A 12,556-nucleotide genomic window follows, 5' to 3' on the forward strand; every position below is an offset into this window, starting at 1 on the left:
ATACATAAAAAAAAACCTTAATTATATATATTATATAGTGTATCTTATCCATTCTATAAAATATAATTATATTTATATTAAAAGGAAATTAATTGTTAAAGTAAGACATTTGGATGTCGTTCGATTATTCAGACATATAAATATAGACAAGAGAGATTCCTCGAATTCGTTATCAAACTCCGTGCGGCGCGAGAGGAATTCGATCCGAAAAATCGGATGAAAATAAATTGAGAAACGAACGCTCAGTCGATATTAATTAATGCGTTGTCATATATATCGATCTCGCCGGCGAGCGAGTGAGTCATCCTGCAGGAGCGAGATCATCTAACAATAAGGCGTGTGAATATTCGCGATTGATTTTCAGGACGCGTTTCTTCTCACATTGAATGTACCGTTGCTCCGACAGCAATGGAGGATCTCGCGCATCGGGAACGTCCTCGCCGAAGACGACGAGGAACGAAAGACGACGCATCGATCGAAAGCGCTCACCTTTGGTCGAGCTCCTCTGTATGTAGAGCGAGCTGACTTGCGAGTCGCCGAGAAACTTGCGTATACAGTCCTGATTATAGCGCTCGTCGAGCGCCAGATTAAACGCGGGTGGTACCGCATCCTCGTCTGGTAGCAGCACGGTGACGGCCTTGCGCAGATAGTTGGCGAACGTCGGTAACTCGACGATCGCGACGTTCTGCGACTCCGGGGACGGTTCCCCGGAACCATCCAAGGAATCGCCCATGCCGGGTCGGGTACTATTACGTGTCGGTGAACTACTTGACCAAGATTGGTCTCGAGAAGAGCGTGTTAATCGACTACAGGAGATCGACTGATCTCCCCGCTCCAGAATCAACTGTCAAGCGGCTACCAGCGGATACACGTTCACCACTAGTGCCACTGCCACTGACTATTGCGAGCCACGAACATGAACTATGTATGTAATCCCGAAAGGTGACATGTGTCCTGTAGTCCAAAGTTTACGATTGCGTTCGAAAATCTGTTCGTCGGAGAAGAATAACGTTTAGTTGACCAATCCAGGAGCAGGATCAATCAGACAGATTTCTTTGTCTTGATTGCTCATACAACCTTACAATAGGTGCGTTCAGGAGACACACCGTTGAACGTCGTCTTGTCAACATTCGACGTTGATTTGTTGGTTCTAGAAGTAAGAACCAATCACGTTCGAACGGTTGTCTCCTGAACGCACCCTTTATCCAACAAGTAGATTTTCAAACGCAATCTAATAAATTTTCGTAAAGATATTCTTGTTTACATACATGCTAAAGTTAAAGTTACTGGCCATCATCGATGAAGTACCGAATTAGTGTTTTTGTTTTTATCAGCACTTTTCATATGTGAAAAAATAAAAAAAATTGTATATAGTCTGTTTGAAATAGAAAGCGAAAAGAGGCAAAAAAAAACGCTGAAACTTAATTAATCCATTCGTGTTTTTTATTTAGATCGTTTCTGGGATAATTATGTAAGGTAAATCTTTTTAAATTTATATTTTATTTGAAATGTGTACACGCACACGCGCCGCACAACATACATACACATATGTGTACATATAATGTGCATCTGACAATCACATATTTGCCTGATTGACGTAATTTTATAGGATAAATTACATTTGAACTTTCAATTTCCAATTTTTAGCTTTCAATTTTATATAATGTAAAATATGCAATGTACTATTTAAAATTTTTGTATTAAAATTTCAAGAGATATAAATTATAACTTGTTAAATTCGCGATCTTTTTCTTATGCAATTCTTTTCTTACAGCATCTGGACAGCTCGACTTTCAGGAATTCCTCTCGTTGGTAGTGAAAGTTATGAATCAGGAGAAATAATTAGCAGTGACTTTGGAAAAAGAATTTCGAGAAGCTCTCAAGTTATTATCAAGAATTTTCATTCTCTCCATTATTATTACTTGCGTTATCACTTGAATTATCTATTTCATCCTCGGAATTTTCACCACTTCCTATAAATGTCTCTTCCTGGAGAAAAGTGGGTCGTAGTTTTGTAGTAAATTGCATAGCTTGTGTTTGAAGCAGAATCTGGGGTAAATATGTAAGAGATTCCCCATTTTCTGTTTTGCAGGCTTCCATGGATGGCATATTAAAAATATTCTTGTATTTTAATATTTTTGCTGAATCGTTATTTTCATCCAAATCGTCAATCTCTTCTTGAATAGATAAATCATCATTTTTAACCTTACAAGTGGAAGAAATTATTTTTTTATGTCTCAAATTAATGTCGCTTAATGGACTTGACCATATGTAGTAAGCAGGCATCGGTGGTGGAATAGGTATAAATCGACAGTCCTTATTGTCTTCAGTATTCGATATAGAATTTTTTGATATATTTTTGTATATACGTTGTAGGGCCTTCGATTCTCGTTCAGACATAGATTTATGTTTATCAACTAGAGCTTCTTTCAGTTCGCTCATAAAATTCTTTACCAAAAGTTTATCCAGTTTTCGCTGTTCCAACAAATACTCATCTGTTTCTTCGTGTAAAGGTTCTGGATAGTCATCTTTTATATATTCCTCGAATACTTCATCGAGAATCTCTGGATCTGAATCCATTATTACAGGCAAACTGGGATTCTGATTTATCATAGTATCATTAGTTACAGACTGAGCGTCCCTTGGTTTATGGAATCCCGATCTTGCCATTAGTAAAACAACAAATTCCGTCAGACTCTTAGCTATACCAATCTCTTTGAATGCTCTATCCAACTTTTGCATCAGTATCTCAGTTGTTTCACTATCAATGCCAATTTCCTGATTAATGCAGTCATCAATATCTTTAAATATTGAAAACATTTGATTATAGGCTAACTGTAGTTTGTACGATGCCAAATCCAATTGAACAGTCGGATCTTGCCATTTGGTCCTCTGTGCCCTAATAAAAAGTCTAACATGATGTGTTATTCGTAGTTGTTGTTCGTAGTAAATATAAACATAAGCATGCATTTCAACTTACTTATGTCGTACTGGTTCTATTTTACAACTATGATAAGCATTAATAATTTCCGACAATTTGATTTTATGTACTGTCAATTCTTTAATCAAGATGTGAATTATATGAGCTAATTTCGTTTCAGGAATCATTTGACAACGATGTATCCAAGTATTGCTGTCATACGCAATAGCTAATAAATACAACATTTCTGATTGTACCAGAAGATAGGTGTGATACAATTTCTGCAAATAAAAAAGATATAAAAATATATGATACAAGAAGAGAATTTATCATAAAGAAATATATATATATATATAAATCATTGTCGTGCTATTTACCTTTAATGCTTGATAGTCGATTTCGCCAGATATTTCAAACGAATTACACTCGAATTTTGTAAACAATTCTTCGTTACATACATCTGGTGGCAATAATTTTGCAATCAATAGGGAGCATTGGTAATAGATGCATGTAATATTTCCCATAAATTCGACTAAAGTCTTTGTTAGAGATTGCAGATATTGCACCTTTTTTTCCATGAAATGACTAGTAGAAACAAAGAAAAAGAAAATAACAATAATTTTCTCTTGATTTAAATATTTGTGTATTTGAAATATTAATATTTTTAAACAATTTGACGAGTTTGCGTGAATACTTACGAAAATTGTTGAAAACTTGTGTCAAAATTTAATTTTGTTTTACAATTACGTCGCAAAATCTTAAGACTTTCTTTACACATAGCAAGAAGTTCATTTTGTAATGATATAACGTTTTTTAAATCTCTATTTACACAAGAACGTGAGTATTTTATATAACCGGCGTAACATATTGCAGATGATGCAAATAATATTGGTAACACTTTACATTTACACAACGAAATACATGTTGAAGAGATTAATACTACTCCAGTTATAATTAATTCCTGCAGCCTTATTCTGCAAGCAATAATTCCATCATTATATAATTCTAGAGTTTTAATTGTTTGTATGCAAGATGGTTTAATCTATTTAATCTATTTTATTGCACATAAATTTTATACAAATAAAAATAAAACAATGTTATTTATAAATAGACACAAAGATATTTTATACAAAAGGCAATAATTACTTTTTAGAATTGTCATTGCACTTGCTTACGAAATTATTAATCACAAAAAGATGATCGTTCAACAAAGCTTGTGCATTCAAAATGGCATTCAATTGCTTTTCAGAAATGCTTTTTTCCTGCAAAAAATAAATTGCGCAATACAATTAAATAGAATGCAAATTATACAATTATGCTAGTTGATTGCTATTAAAGAAAACAATACCTGTGTTACCCAGGAATAAAAAGAAAATAATTGTTCATAAATCTTCTGTATAGTACTTCTAATATTCTGGAAAAATCAAAATTATATATTTTTAGCACTAATGTAAAGAATATTTTATCAAGAGTATGAACCCATGCATTACAGATAAAATATAAAAATTACAATATTTAAATATTGCTTCTCTTCCAAAAATATTGTCTTGGACATAGATACACTTTCAAAGTCCGTGTAACCCAAGTTTGACAAATGTTCATGAAGAGCGCTACCCTGTAAAATAAATAGATATTAAGTTTTTTGACACATATTATTTCTTGTTCAATTCTTAGTCTTAATTAAATGATTATCTTTGCAATTTGAATTTGTAGAACACAAAAATTTAAATATTGTATATTTAAATCAATTAAAAAACCATATTGTCAGACTAGAAAAAATAAATGACATAATGTATGCATTAATTTATTTTCAATATTTTTGATTTTAATTTCACAAAAAAGATAGTGAAGAATGTGTATGTAAATATAACCTCATTATTTTGTTTATAAAGGCAATATAGTTTCTTTAAAGATACAAATTTTCGTGAAATCATCATACTTGTATCACGACATTTTCGTCTTCCTCATCCATGTTATTTATTTCCATCATTATTATTTAAATATATCACGTATGATATTCGAATATATACATTATATCGCAAGAGATCTTACGAAACGTGACATAAAATCAAGGAGAAGAAAATACAGATTTATTAATCGTAAAAGCCTTCGATCTCAAATAAAAAAAAAAAATCATTAAAATTTATAGTACAATTTTTTCATGATTTTATTATTTCTAATTATTAGAAGACTCATTCATGTAATTGTACACATGTATACTGCACTGCACCCACCACCCACGCCTTCTCCTTCTCTCTCTCTCTAGCATTCATCGCGTATCGCGTATGCGCGAAAAATCCAATCTGAAGTAAATAACAGTAGTTTTCAATGCAGCCAATCAAATAGGTCTCAGATTTCAGGCTTCTCTCTTAATATAACCAACAAAGAGCCAGAAAACTTGTGTTTATCCCTGTCTGATGTATAATTACGCGTAAAATGTTATGTATTATTCCTCAGATGTCATTTACGAAACATAATCGTGCGAGGAACGGGCGATCGTCGTTCTGCGATTTCTCATAAATATCAGGTAAAAATCACAAATATATGTATGTGTGTATATAATACGGGTAAGTCGCGTGTAATACGCATGTAAATGTAACTATAAGTTGTATGTTTGACAAGCACAGTAGCGAGTAGTTGATAAGTGTCATTCGTTAGAGAAGATAGCGTGGGAAACTATAAATATTGGTTTATGAAATATATCTTGTCGACGTGTCGTCATCTAACGATTATACATCTTGTTTACTTAAAGCATATATATATTTAATTACAACAATATAACCTAGTTAAGAGCCGATCAACACGAAATGACATTACTGTAGGTCATGTCATTACGATGCTAATGCATGATGATAATCCTGTTTTAGCATGTGTTCATTTAAATACAATTGGCTGTTGAGCTATTCTGTATATTGTATATGTTTATCGAGTTCTTTCTTTTTTAATATGTTTCACAACATATTTTATTTCTTACATTTTAATAAGTTTATTTTTGATAAATAGTATTTTTCATTTTTTAAATTCTGCCTTTTTTATCATTTTAGATATCTATAAAATGGCAGACGTCAGGTTACTCATCCAGGAAGAAGGTCGTGCAGCCAGAAACTTGGTAGCTTTTAATGTACCTGTTGGTACGAATAATATAGAGAAAATTACAAAAAAGCCACCCAGTGTGCCAAGACAGATTCAGTCAGGTACAACAAAGCGATCCATGAAACCAGCTACAAGAGTGAGATCTGCTTCTACAGGTCGTGATAAGAAATCTGGTAAGACAGCCTTTTCTTTTGTTAGAAAAGAAGGAAATAACATTTAGAAGCACTCTGTGAAGATATTTTAAAAGATTAATATATATTTTGATATATAGAATAACATTCAAACACACTTAATTTTAATAATAGACAATTTCTTTTCATTTGCATAGTTTCCTTAAATTAGAATAACTTAAATAACTCATTAAGAAAGATTGACAGGTTTTTATATCAAACATTTTTAATGGTTATATTGTTTGCAATTATGCTAAAATGTTTTTTATAAGAGCATAAATTATTCAACTCTTAATAATGTGTACTGTTTGTATAGAATTACAGGCACGATATTGGGCATTTCTATTTGGAAATTTACAAAGAGCAGTTGATGGTATTTATCAAACGTGCGAAGAAGATGAAAATATTTCTGAATGTAAAGAAGTTATTCTAGTGCTAGAAAATTATACCAGAGACTTTCATAACTTGATAGAATGGTTCAAAGTTAAGTGGGCTTATGAAAATTCGTCACCACCGTTAAGACGAACTCCTTTGGCTTGGGAAGTTAGAAAAACTTCTCCTTGCCGTATATGGAATTCTACAATAGTTCCAAAATGTACTAGTCCCTTGCAAAGAATAAGTCCAACAGAATTTTCTTGCAAGAGTCCAATCGATCAAACCATATGTGAAAATAAAATTACTATTGTAACGGACAATAAAGTTAATCATGTAAAAGAAGAATTTGTTCATAAATTATTGAAAGATAATAAAAACAATGTTTGCAAAAATTGTTCCTCTGATATTAAAGAAAAACGCAAAAATGGAGTAGATAAGATTGGGAATCAAACAACGAATAAAGAAAAATCCGCATCGACAAAAGCACTTAAAGTATTTGTGAAACAACCTGTGCCAATACAATCAAAAGCCAATAGTTTTGCGGATCGCAAGACGTTAAATGAAGGTGTGACGTGCGATTTTAGAAATAAGATCGATGTTAAAAATGTTTCTAAACAAACAAAGGACTGTTTGCACAGTAACATTGTAAAGCTAACTGATTCTAATTTATCTGCAGAAAAACGAGAACCATGTAAAAGTGATAAGGATGTTCAGCTGATTTCATGTAGTAACTGTGAAGTTATGCAAAAAGAAAGTAATGGTGTGAATATTAGAGACAGTAAGACAGATGGGAAAAACGCAGATAGCAAATTATCGTGTAATAAAAGTAACATTGGATTGGGAAAGCATGAAATTAATGCCAAAGTTAAGAAGGATAGTATTAAAAAACGTGAAAACAACTATATTAATACTGAAAGAATAAATATGAAAACACCCATAGCTCAAAATACTTCAGAAAAAATTAATCAAGTTAATCATCAAATAAATAAACATCCCCATGAAATTGCTGATAAATCGAATAATAAGGATATTCGAAACACATCAATTGGCTCTGTATTAATCAATGCAAATAGACCTGCTTACTCAACTGTGTCGCAAACCAAATCTAAAGTACAATCATCAACTTCAAGCGAAACTCCAAAGTTTATTAGAAGTAAGACTTGTTTAAGTGACAAGAATTTACCTACTTCGAATAAAAGAAGGCCTGGAACATCTGTTATTGTGAGAGGACGATTTCAAACTCCTGAAAATAAGGTATTTCCCTATTATATTTTAAAGAATAGTTTTTATTTTATGAATGTATAATGTGCTTGTTATATATTTCACACATTCTAATAACAAATTAATACAAATATAAAATTATATATATATGTATATACTTTTCATCGATTATCTTACAAGACTTTTTAATTTATTCTTTAATTCCTTAATAATGTATTTACGTATACATATATGGTAAGATCTTTATCAATATTGTATAACATTTACATTTTGACCACAAATTGTACATATATTTTAGTCTAAATTAATTTAAAATAATACATTTTTTCAGTCATCTGAACAAAATACCTTAAAGAAAGATCAAAATAGAGAAATGAATGGATCAGTAGAAGTTTTAACGAAACAAACAGCACCTCCAAAGACAAAGGATGAAAGTGATGGCTGGCAAACAGTTAGGAACCGTTGTAGAAGAGGGAGTACTCATAACCTGAACATGTCTACACGCTTTCATAAACCAAGCACTGCTCTATCCTTACCAGCTTTGTCAATAGAAAGTCCATCAGAGAAGATAAAGAAGACTAGTTACACTCCCGATGGGAACAACAAGCAAAAGAAAAAATGCATTGTAGGAAAAACTGGCAAGAACATGAATAATGAAGTTAAAAAAGTGAAAGGAGAATTCATGACATCTACGATTAAAAGTGATCTCGAAGATACGCTGAAGAAGAATACTTTAAATTTGTGTGACAATTCAACGTCAGTGATTGCAGCTATCTTTAAGAACGATGCCGAGTTACTCGAGAAACGCATACAACAGTTCATGGCTGCTCAGGCAGAAAGAGAAAGAATTATTTTAGAAGAAGAGAGGAAGACAGAAGAAGCAGATTCTCAAAGATCTCAGCAGCTATCGGACGAAGAGGCATCCTTGAAACGGCAAATTATGGAATTAGAATCTACCGAGATTGACATTGACACGGAAACGGACGAGACAGATGGTGAAATGGTTCTTGAAATGGAAGATGAGCCTATAGTGTCGCTTAGTAGCGTCACTGATGATATTAGTTTAGAGGATAGGTACATACTTATTATGCATATTGATATAATGTCTTGATATAATTGTGTGTCACATTTGTTAATAAAATTGATATTATAGATACGAAAATATGTTGGAGGGAATGTCTTGGGCGGAACGGGTTGATACTCTCGCACAATTGCGTGCATTAGTAGCTCGCCATCCGGGGCGTGCTTTAGAATTGCATCAGAAGCTTTCGTCTCCGTCGCGGAAAAGATCGCTCCCCGAAACGTTAAGAAGATATCAAGCAAAACAAGCTTGCGCGCAAGACAAACGTCAAAAGCTATTAATGGAGAAATCGCAACGATTGCGAGAGTTATTGAACAAAGTGGAAGACGTCAAAAGCGCAAAAAATCAATTAATAGAAGACAAACGGATCAGGATGGAAATGAGACTTAAAAGGGCGGAGGAAAATAGAACGCAACATTTGTTAGAAATAGTGAGGAAGGCACACGATGAGGACTCGAAATTGAAGGAAATAGCTTTTATCAATGAACTTGAGGCGCAAAATAAGAGGCATGATTTTATGGCATTGTGTCAAGAGCAGGAAGAAAGATTGCAGGTATATATTTCCAGACAAAAAGATAACACACAAATTTTCAATGATTTTTTGGGCATTTTCTGTGAATATATATAAGATATATATATAATACAAATATTATATGTAACATATTAATATATTGCATTGATATATTAAATATATATATTATATTAATAGCACTCTTTTTTACATAACTGCGACTTGTGTTATATAGGGGATTCAAGAGGAACGTCAACGTCGACAGGAGGAAAAAGCTGCTAAAGAAGCCGCAGCCGAAGAACGTCGAAGAGCTTTAGAAGCGGAACGGCAGCTAAGGATACAAAAAATGAAACAAGCGCGACGAGAACGCGAGGAGAGAGTTGGTAAAATGCAGCTTGAAAGAGAAAAAGAACGGCAGGTAAATGGATTATTATTATGCTTACGCACTGTCACACAATTTTTTTCATCTAATGACTCTCTAATCTTGATTTTAACTCTTTAGGAATTAGCGAGGGAAAAGGCACGAGATCGTGAAGAACGCTTATCGGCACTTCACGCGGCTCAATTAGCTAATCAAGAAGAGCTGCAGAAGAAAATAGCGCAGAAACAGCAAGAATCCGCTAGACGGCACGTGGAGAATATTGAGCACATTCGGCAACGTGCTGTTGAATCTTCAATCTTAAGATCCAGTGTTCCTTATGTGGCACGATTGTAAGTTTTATATAATGTATCTTTTTCTTTCTTTTAACAAGATATTATATGCATTTGTCTATATCTTGTTAAATATCTTGTTAAAAGATATTGTATATAATAATAGTTAATTGTATATAATATATTTTACAGATAGCTAACGAAGTACATCTTTTGAGTCACTTGAAAGGAAAGGCGCATCTCGAAGCGGTACGAAATGCCCATGATAACCGCGAGCCATCGCGAGACGAACTTCAACGTTTTAATATCGCACAAATACGGGATGTCCCGGTCAATGTGGTCAGTAATAATAACGCGAACAGCAACAAGGCCGCGAGAGAGAAGCAGAAAGCGCTTAAGCGTCGATGTAGGAAGATAAAGCAACGCATGAGCTTACGTGGGCAAGAATGGGAGGATAAATGTAAAAATGAAAGTAATCAGAATTTATCCGTCGAATCGGCCAATAAAGTCAAATTTCGACGCAATTTAAAAGAGTTAGATAGATTGTATAATAATCATTCCAAATCTGCATGGTCAACTATAGCACTCGCTGCCTTGGAGCGTTGCTTGGGTGAAATTGTTCGAGCCTTCTCCAAATCCGTAAGTTCTACAGAGAAGAGATTATGTTTTTCTCGAGATTATTCTGCATCATTTTATATTCTATTTATCTTGTTATTATTGTATTCTGTTTCAGTGTCCATTTGATCAAGATGCGTTCAGATGCTTGAATGGATTTGATACCTTAACGAACTTATTGAACCTAGGCTTAAATACACAAAATACATCATATAATTTACCAAATAAGTAAGTAATGATTCCACAAATGTAATAGAATCTATTCAATCAATATTACAAGACATTTTCTGTTTGTATTAAAAATTTTAGAGCACTTATATCACTGTGTCGAGTCTACAAAGCGACCATCAATGAAAACATCGAGAATATAAAAGCCATTCTATTAAGCAACAAAATTCTCGTTATTTTGGATCTACTTTTACAACGTCTAGAGGTAAGTTTACATTAATTCTATCTCTGATAGCGTTAATTCTTCCGTGTGATTGATTTCATAGGATATAATGAATTATAATATGAAAAATTTCAAGATTGGTATAGTGATTTATTTTGATCCAACAATATATATATATATATATATATATATATATATATATATATATATATATATATATATATATATATATATATATATATATATATATATATATATATATATATATATATATATATATATATATATATATATATATATATATATATATATATATATATATATATATATATATATATATATATATATTGTTGGATCAAAATAAATCACTATACCAATCTTGAAATTTTTCATATTATAATTCATTATATCCTATGAAATCAATCACACGGAAGAATTAACGCTATCAGAGATAGAATTAATGTAAACTTACCTCTAGACGTTGTAAAAGTAGATCCAAAATAACGAGAATTTTGTTGCTTAATAGAATGGCTTTTATATTCTCGATGTTTTCATTGATGGTCGCTTTGTAGACTCGACACAGTGATATAAGTGCTCTAAAATTTTTAATACAAACAGAAAATGTCTTGTAATATTGATTGAATAGATTCTATTACATTTGTGGAATCATTACTTACTTATTTGGTAAATTATATGATGTATTTTGTGTATTTAAGCCTAGGTTCAATAAGTTCGTTAAGGTATCAAATCCATTCAAGCATCTGAACGCATCTTGATCAAATGGACACTGAAACAGAATACAATAATAACAAGATAAATAGAATATAAAATGATGCAGAATAATCTCGAGAAAAACATAATCTCTTCTCTGTAGAACTTACGGATTTGGAGAAGGCTCGAACAATTTCACCCAAGCAACGCTCCAAGGCAGCGAGTGCTATAGTTGACCATGCAGATTTGGAATGATTATTATACAATCTATCTAACTCTTTTAAATTGCGTCGAAATTTGACTTTATTGGCCGATTCGACGGATAAATTCTGATTACTTTCATTTTTACATTTATCCTCCCATTCTTGCCCACGTAAGCTCATGCGTTGCTTTATCTTCCTACATCGACGCTTAAGCGCTTTCTGCTTCTCTCTCGCGGCCTTGTTGCTGTTCGCGTTATTATTACTGACCACATTGACCGGGACATCCCGTATTTGTGCGATATTAAAACGTTGAAGTTCGTCTCGCGATGGCTCGCGGTTATCATGGGCATTTCGTACCGCTTCGAGATGCGCCTTTCCTTTCAAGTGACTCAAAAGATGTACTTCGTTAGCTATCTGTAAAATATATTATATACAATTAACTATTATTATATACAATATCTTTTAACAAGATATTTAACAAGATATAGACAAATGCATATAATATCTTGTTAAAAGAAAGAAAAAGATACATTATATAAAACTTACAATCGTGCCACATAAGGAACACTGCTTCTGAGCGGGGTAAGATTTAAGAGTGGGTGGCACTTCTTCCG

The 12,556-nt window shown here is 32.7% G+C and overlaps 3 protein-coding genes across 11 annotated transcripts in view; 1 reads left to right on the forward strand and 2 right to left on the reverse strand.

Annotated features, from left to right (window-relative positions):
• The window catches only part of LOC115241153 (dynein heavy chain, cytoplasmic), a 19,813-nt gene extending 18,878 nt beyond the window's left edge, over nucleotides 1–935 (reverse strand). For 3 of the 5 annotated variants that reach the window (XM_029816759.1, XM_029816756.1, XM_029816754.1), the window contains exon 1: nucleotides 490–935. In XM_029816759.1, the coding sequence (XP_029672619.1) occupies nucleotides 490–733 (244 nt within the window). In that variant the 5' untranslated portion in view covers nucleotides 734–935. The remainder of the gene's footprint in view (nucleotides 1–489) is intronic. The other 2 variants (XM_029816758.1, XM_029816755.1) reach the window with 2 other exon arrangements.
• Nucleotides 936–1,422: 487 nt separating this feature from the next.
• The window catches only part of LOC115241156, a 50,075-nt gene continuing 38,941 nt past the window's right edge, over nucleotides 1,423–12,556 (reverse strand). Inside the window, exons 1-8 of one of the 5 annotated variants that reach the window (XM_029816767.1) lie at nucleotides 4,860–5,189; nucleotides 4,431–4,535; nucleotides 4,269–4,334; nucleotides 4,067–4,182; nucleotides 3,619–3,894; nucleotides 3,298–3,505; nucleotides 2,981–3,201; nucleotides 1,424–2,911 (exon numbers count right to left, since the gene is read on the reverse strand). In XM_029816767.1, coding sequence (XP_029672627.1) covers nucleotides 1,891–2,911; nucleotides 2,981–3,201; nucleotides 3,298–3,505; nucleotides 3,619–3,894; nucleotides 4,067–4,182; nucleotides 4,269–4,334; nucleotides 4,431–4,535; nucleotides 4,860–4,910 — 2,064 coding nt within the window. In that variant the 5' untranslated portion in view covers nucleotides 4,911–5,189 and the 3' untranslated portion in view covers nucleotides 1,424–1,890. Of the gene's footprint in view, nucleotides 2,912–2,980; nucleotides 3,202–3,297; nucleotides 3,506–3,618; nucleotides 3,895–4,066; nucleotides 4,183–4,268; nucleotides 4,335–4,430; nucleotides 4,536–4,791; nucleotides 5,190–12,556 lie in introns of those variants that run through there. The other 4 variants (XM_029816768.1, XM_029816766.1, XM_029816764.1 and 1 more) reach the window with 4 other exon arrangements.
• The window catches only part of LOC115241155 (S phase cyclin A-associated protein in the endoplasmic reticulum), a 41,386-nt gene continuing 34,056 nt past the window's right edge, over nucleotides 5,227–12,556 (forward strand). The window contains 11 exon segments of the mRNA XM_029816763.1: nucleotides 5,227–5,447; nucleotides 5,965–6,186; nucleotides 6,500–7,812; nucleotides 8,111–8,853; nucleotides 8,933–9,413; nucleotides 9,607–9,789; nucleotides 9,874–10,054; nucleotides 10,057–10,082; nucleotides 10,215–10,661; nucleotides 10,756–10,865; nucleotides 10,947–11,070. Of these exon segments, the coding sequence (XP_029672623.1) occupies nucleotides 5,976–6,186; nucleotides 6,500–7,812; nucleotides 8,111–8,853; nucleotides 8,933–9,413; nucleotides 9,607–9,789; nucleotides 9,874–10,054; nucleotides 10,057–10,082; nucleotides 10,215–10,661; nucleotides 10,756–10,865; nucleotides 10,947–11,070 (3,819 nt within the window). The 5' untranslated portion in view covers nucleotides 5,227–5,447; nucleotides 5,965–5,975.

The sequence above is a fragment of the Formica exsecta genome, unplaced genomic scaffold, assembly GCF_003651465.1.
Source record: "Formica exsecta isolate Colony F162 unplaced genomic scaffold, ASM365146v1 scaffold47, whole genome shotgun sequence".
Taxonomy (NCBI): Eukaryota; Metazoa; Arthropoda; class Insecta; order Hymenoptera; family Formicidae; genus Formica; species Formica exsecta.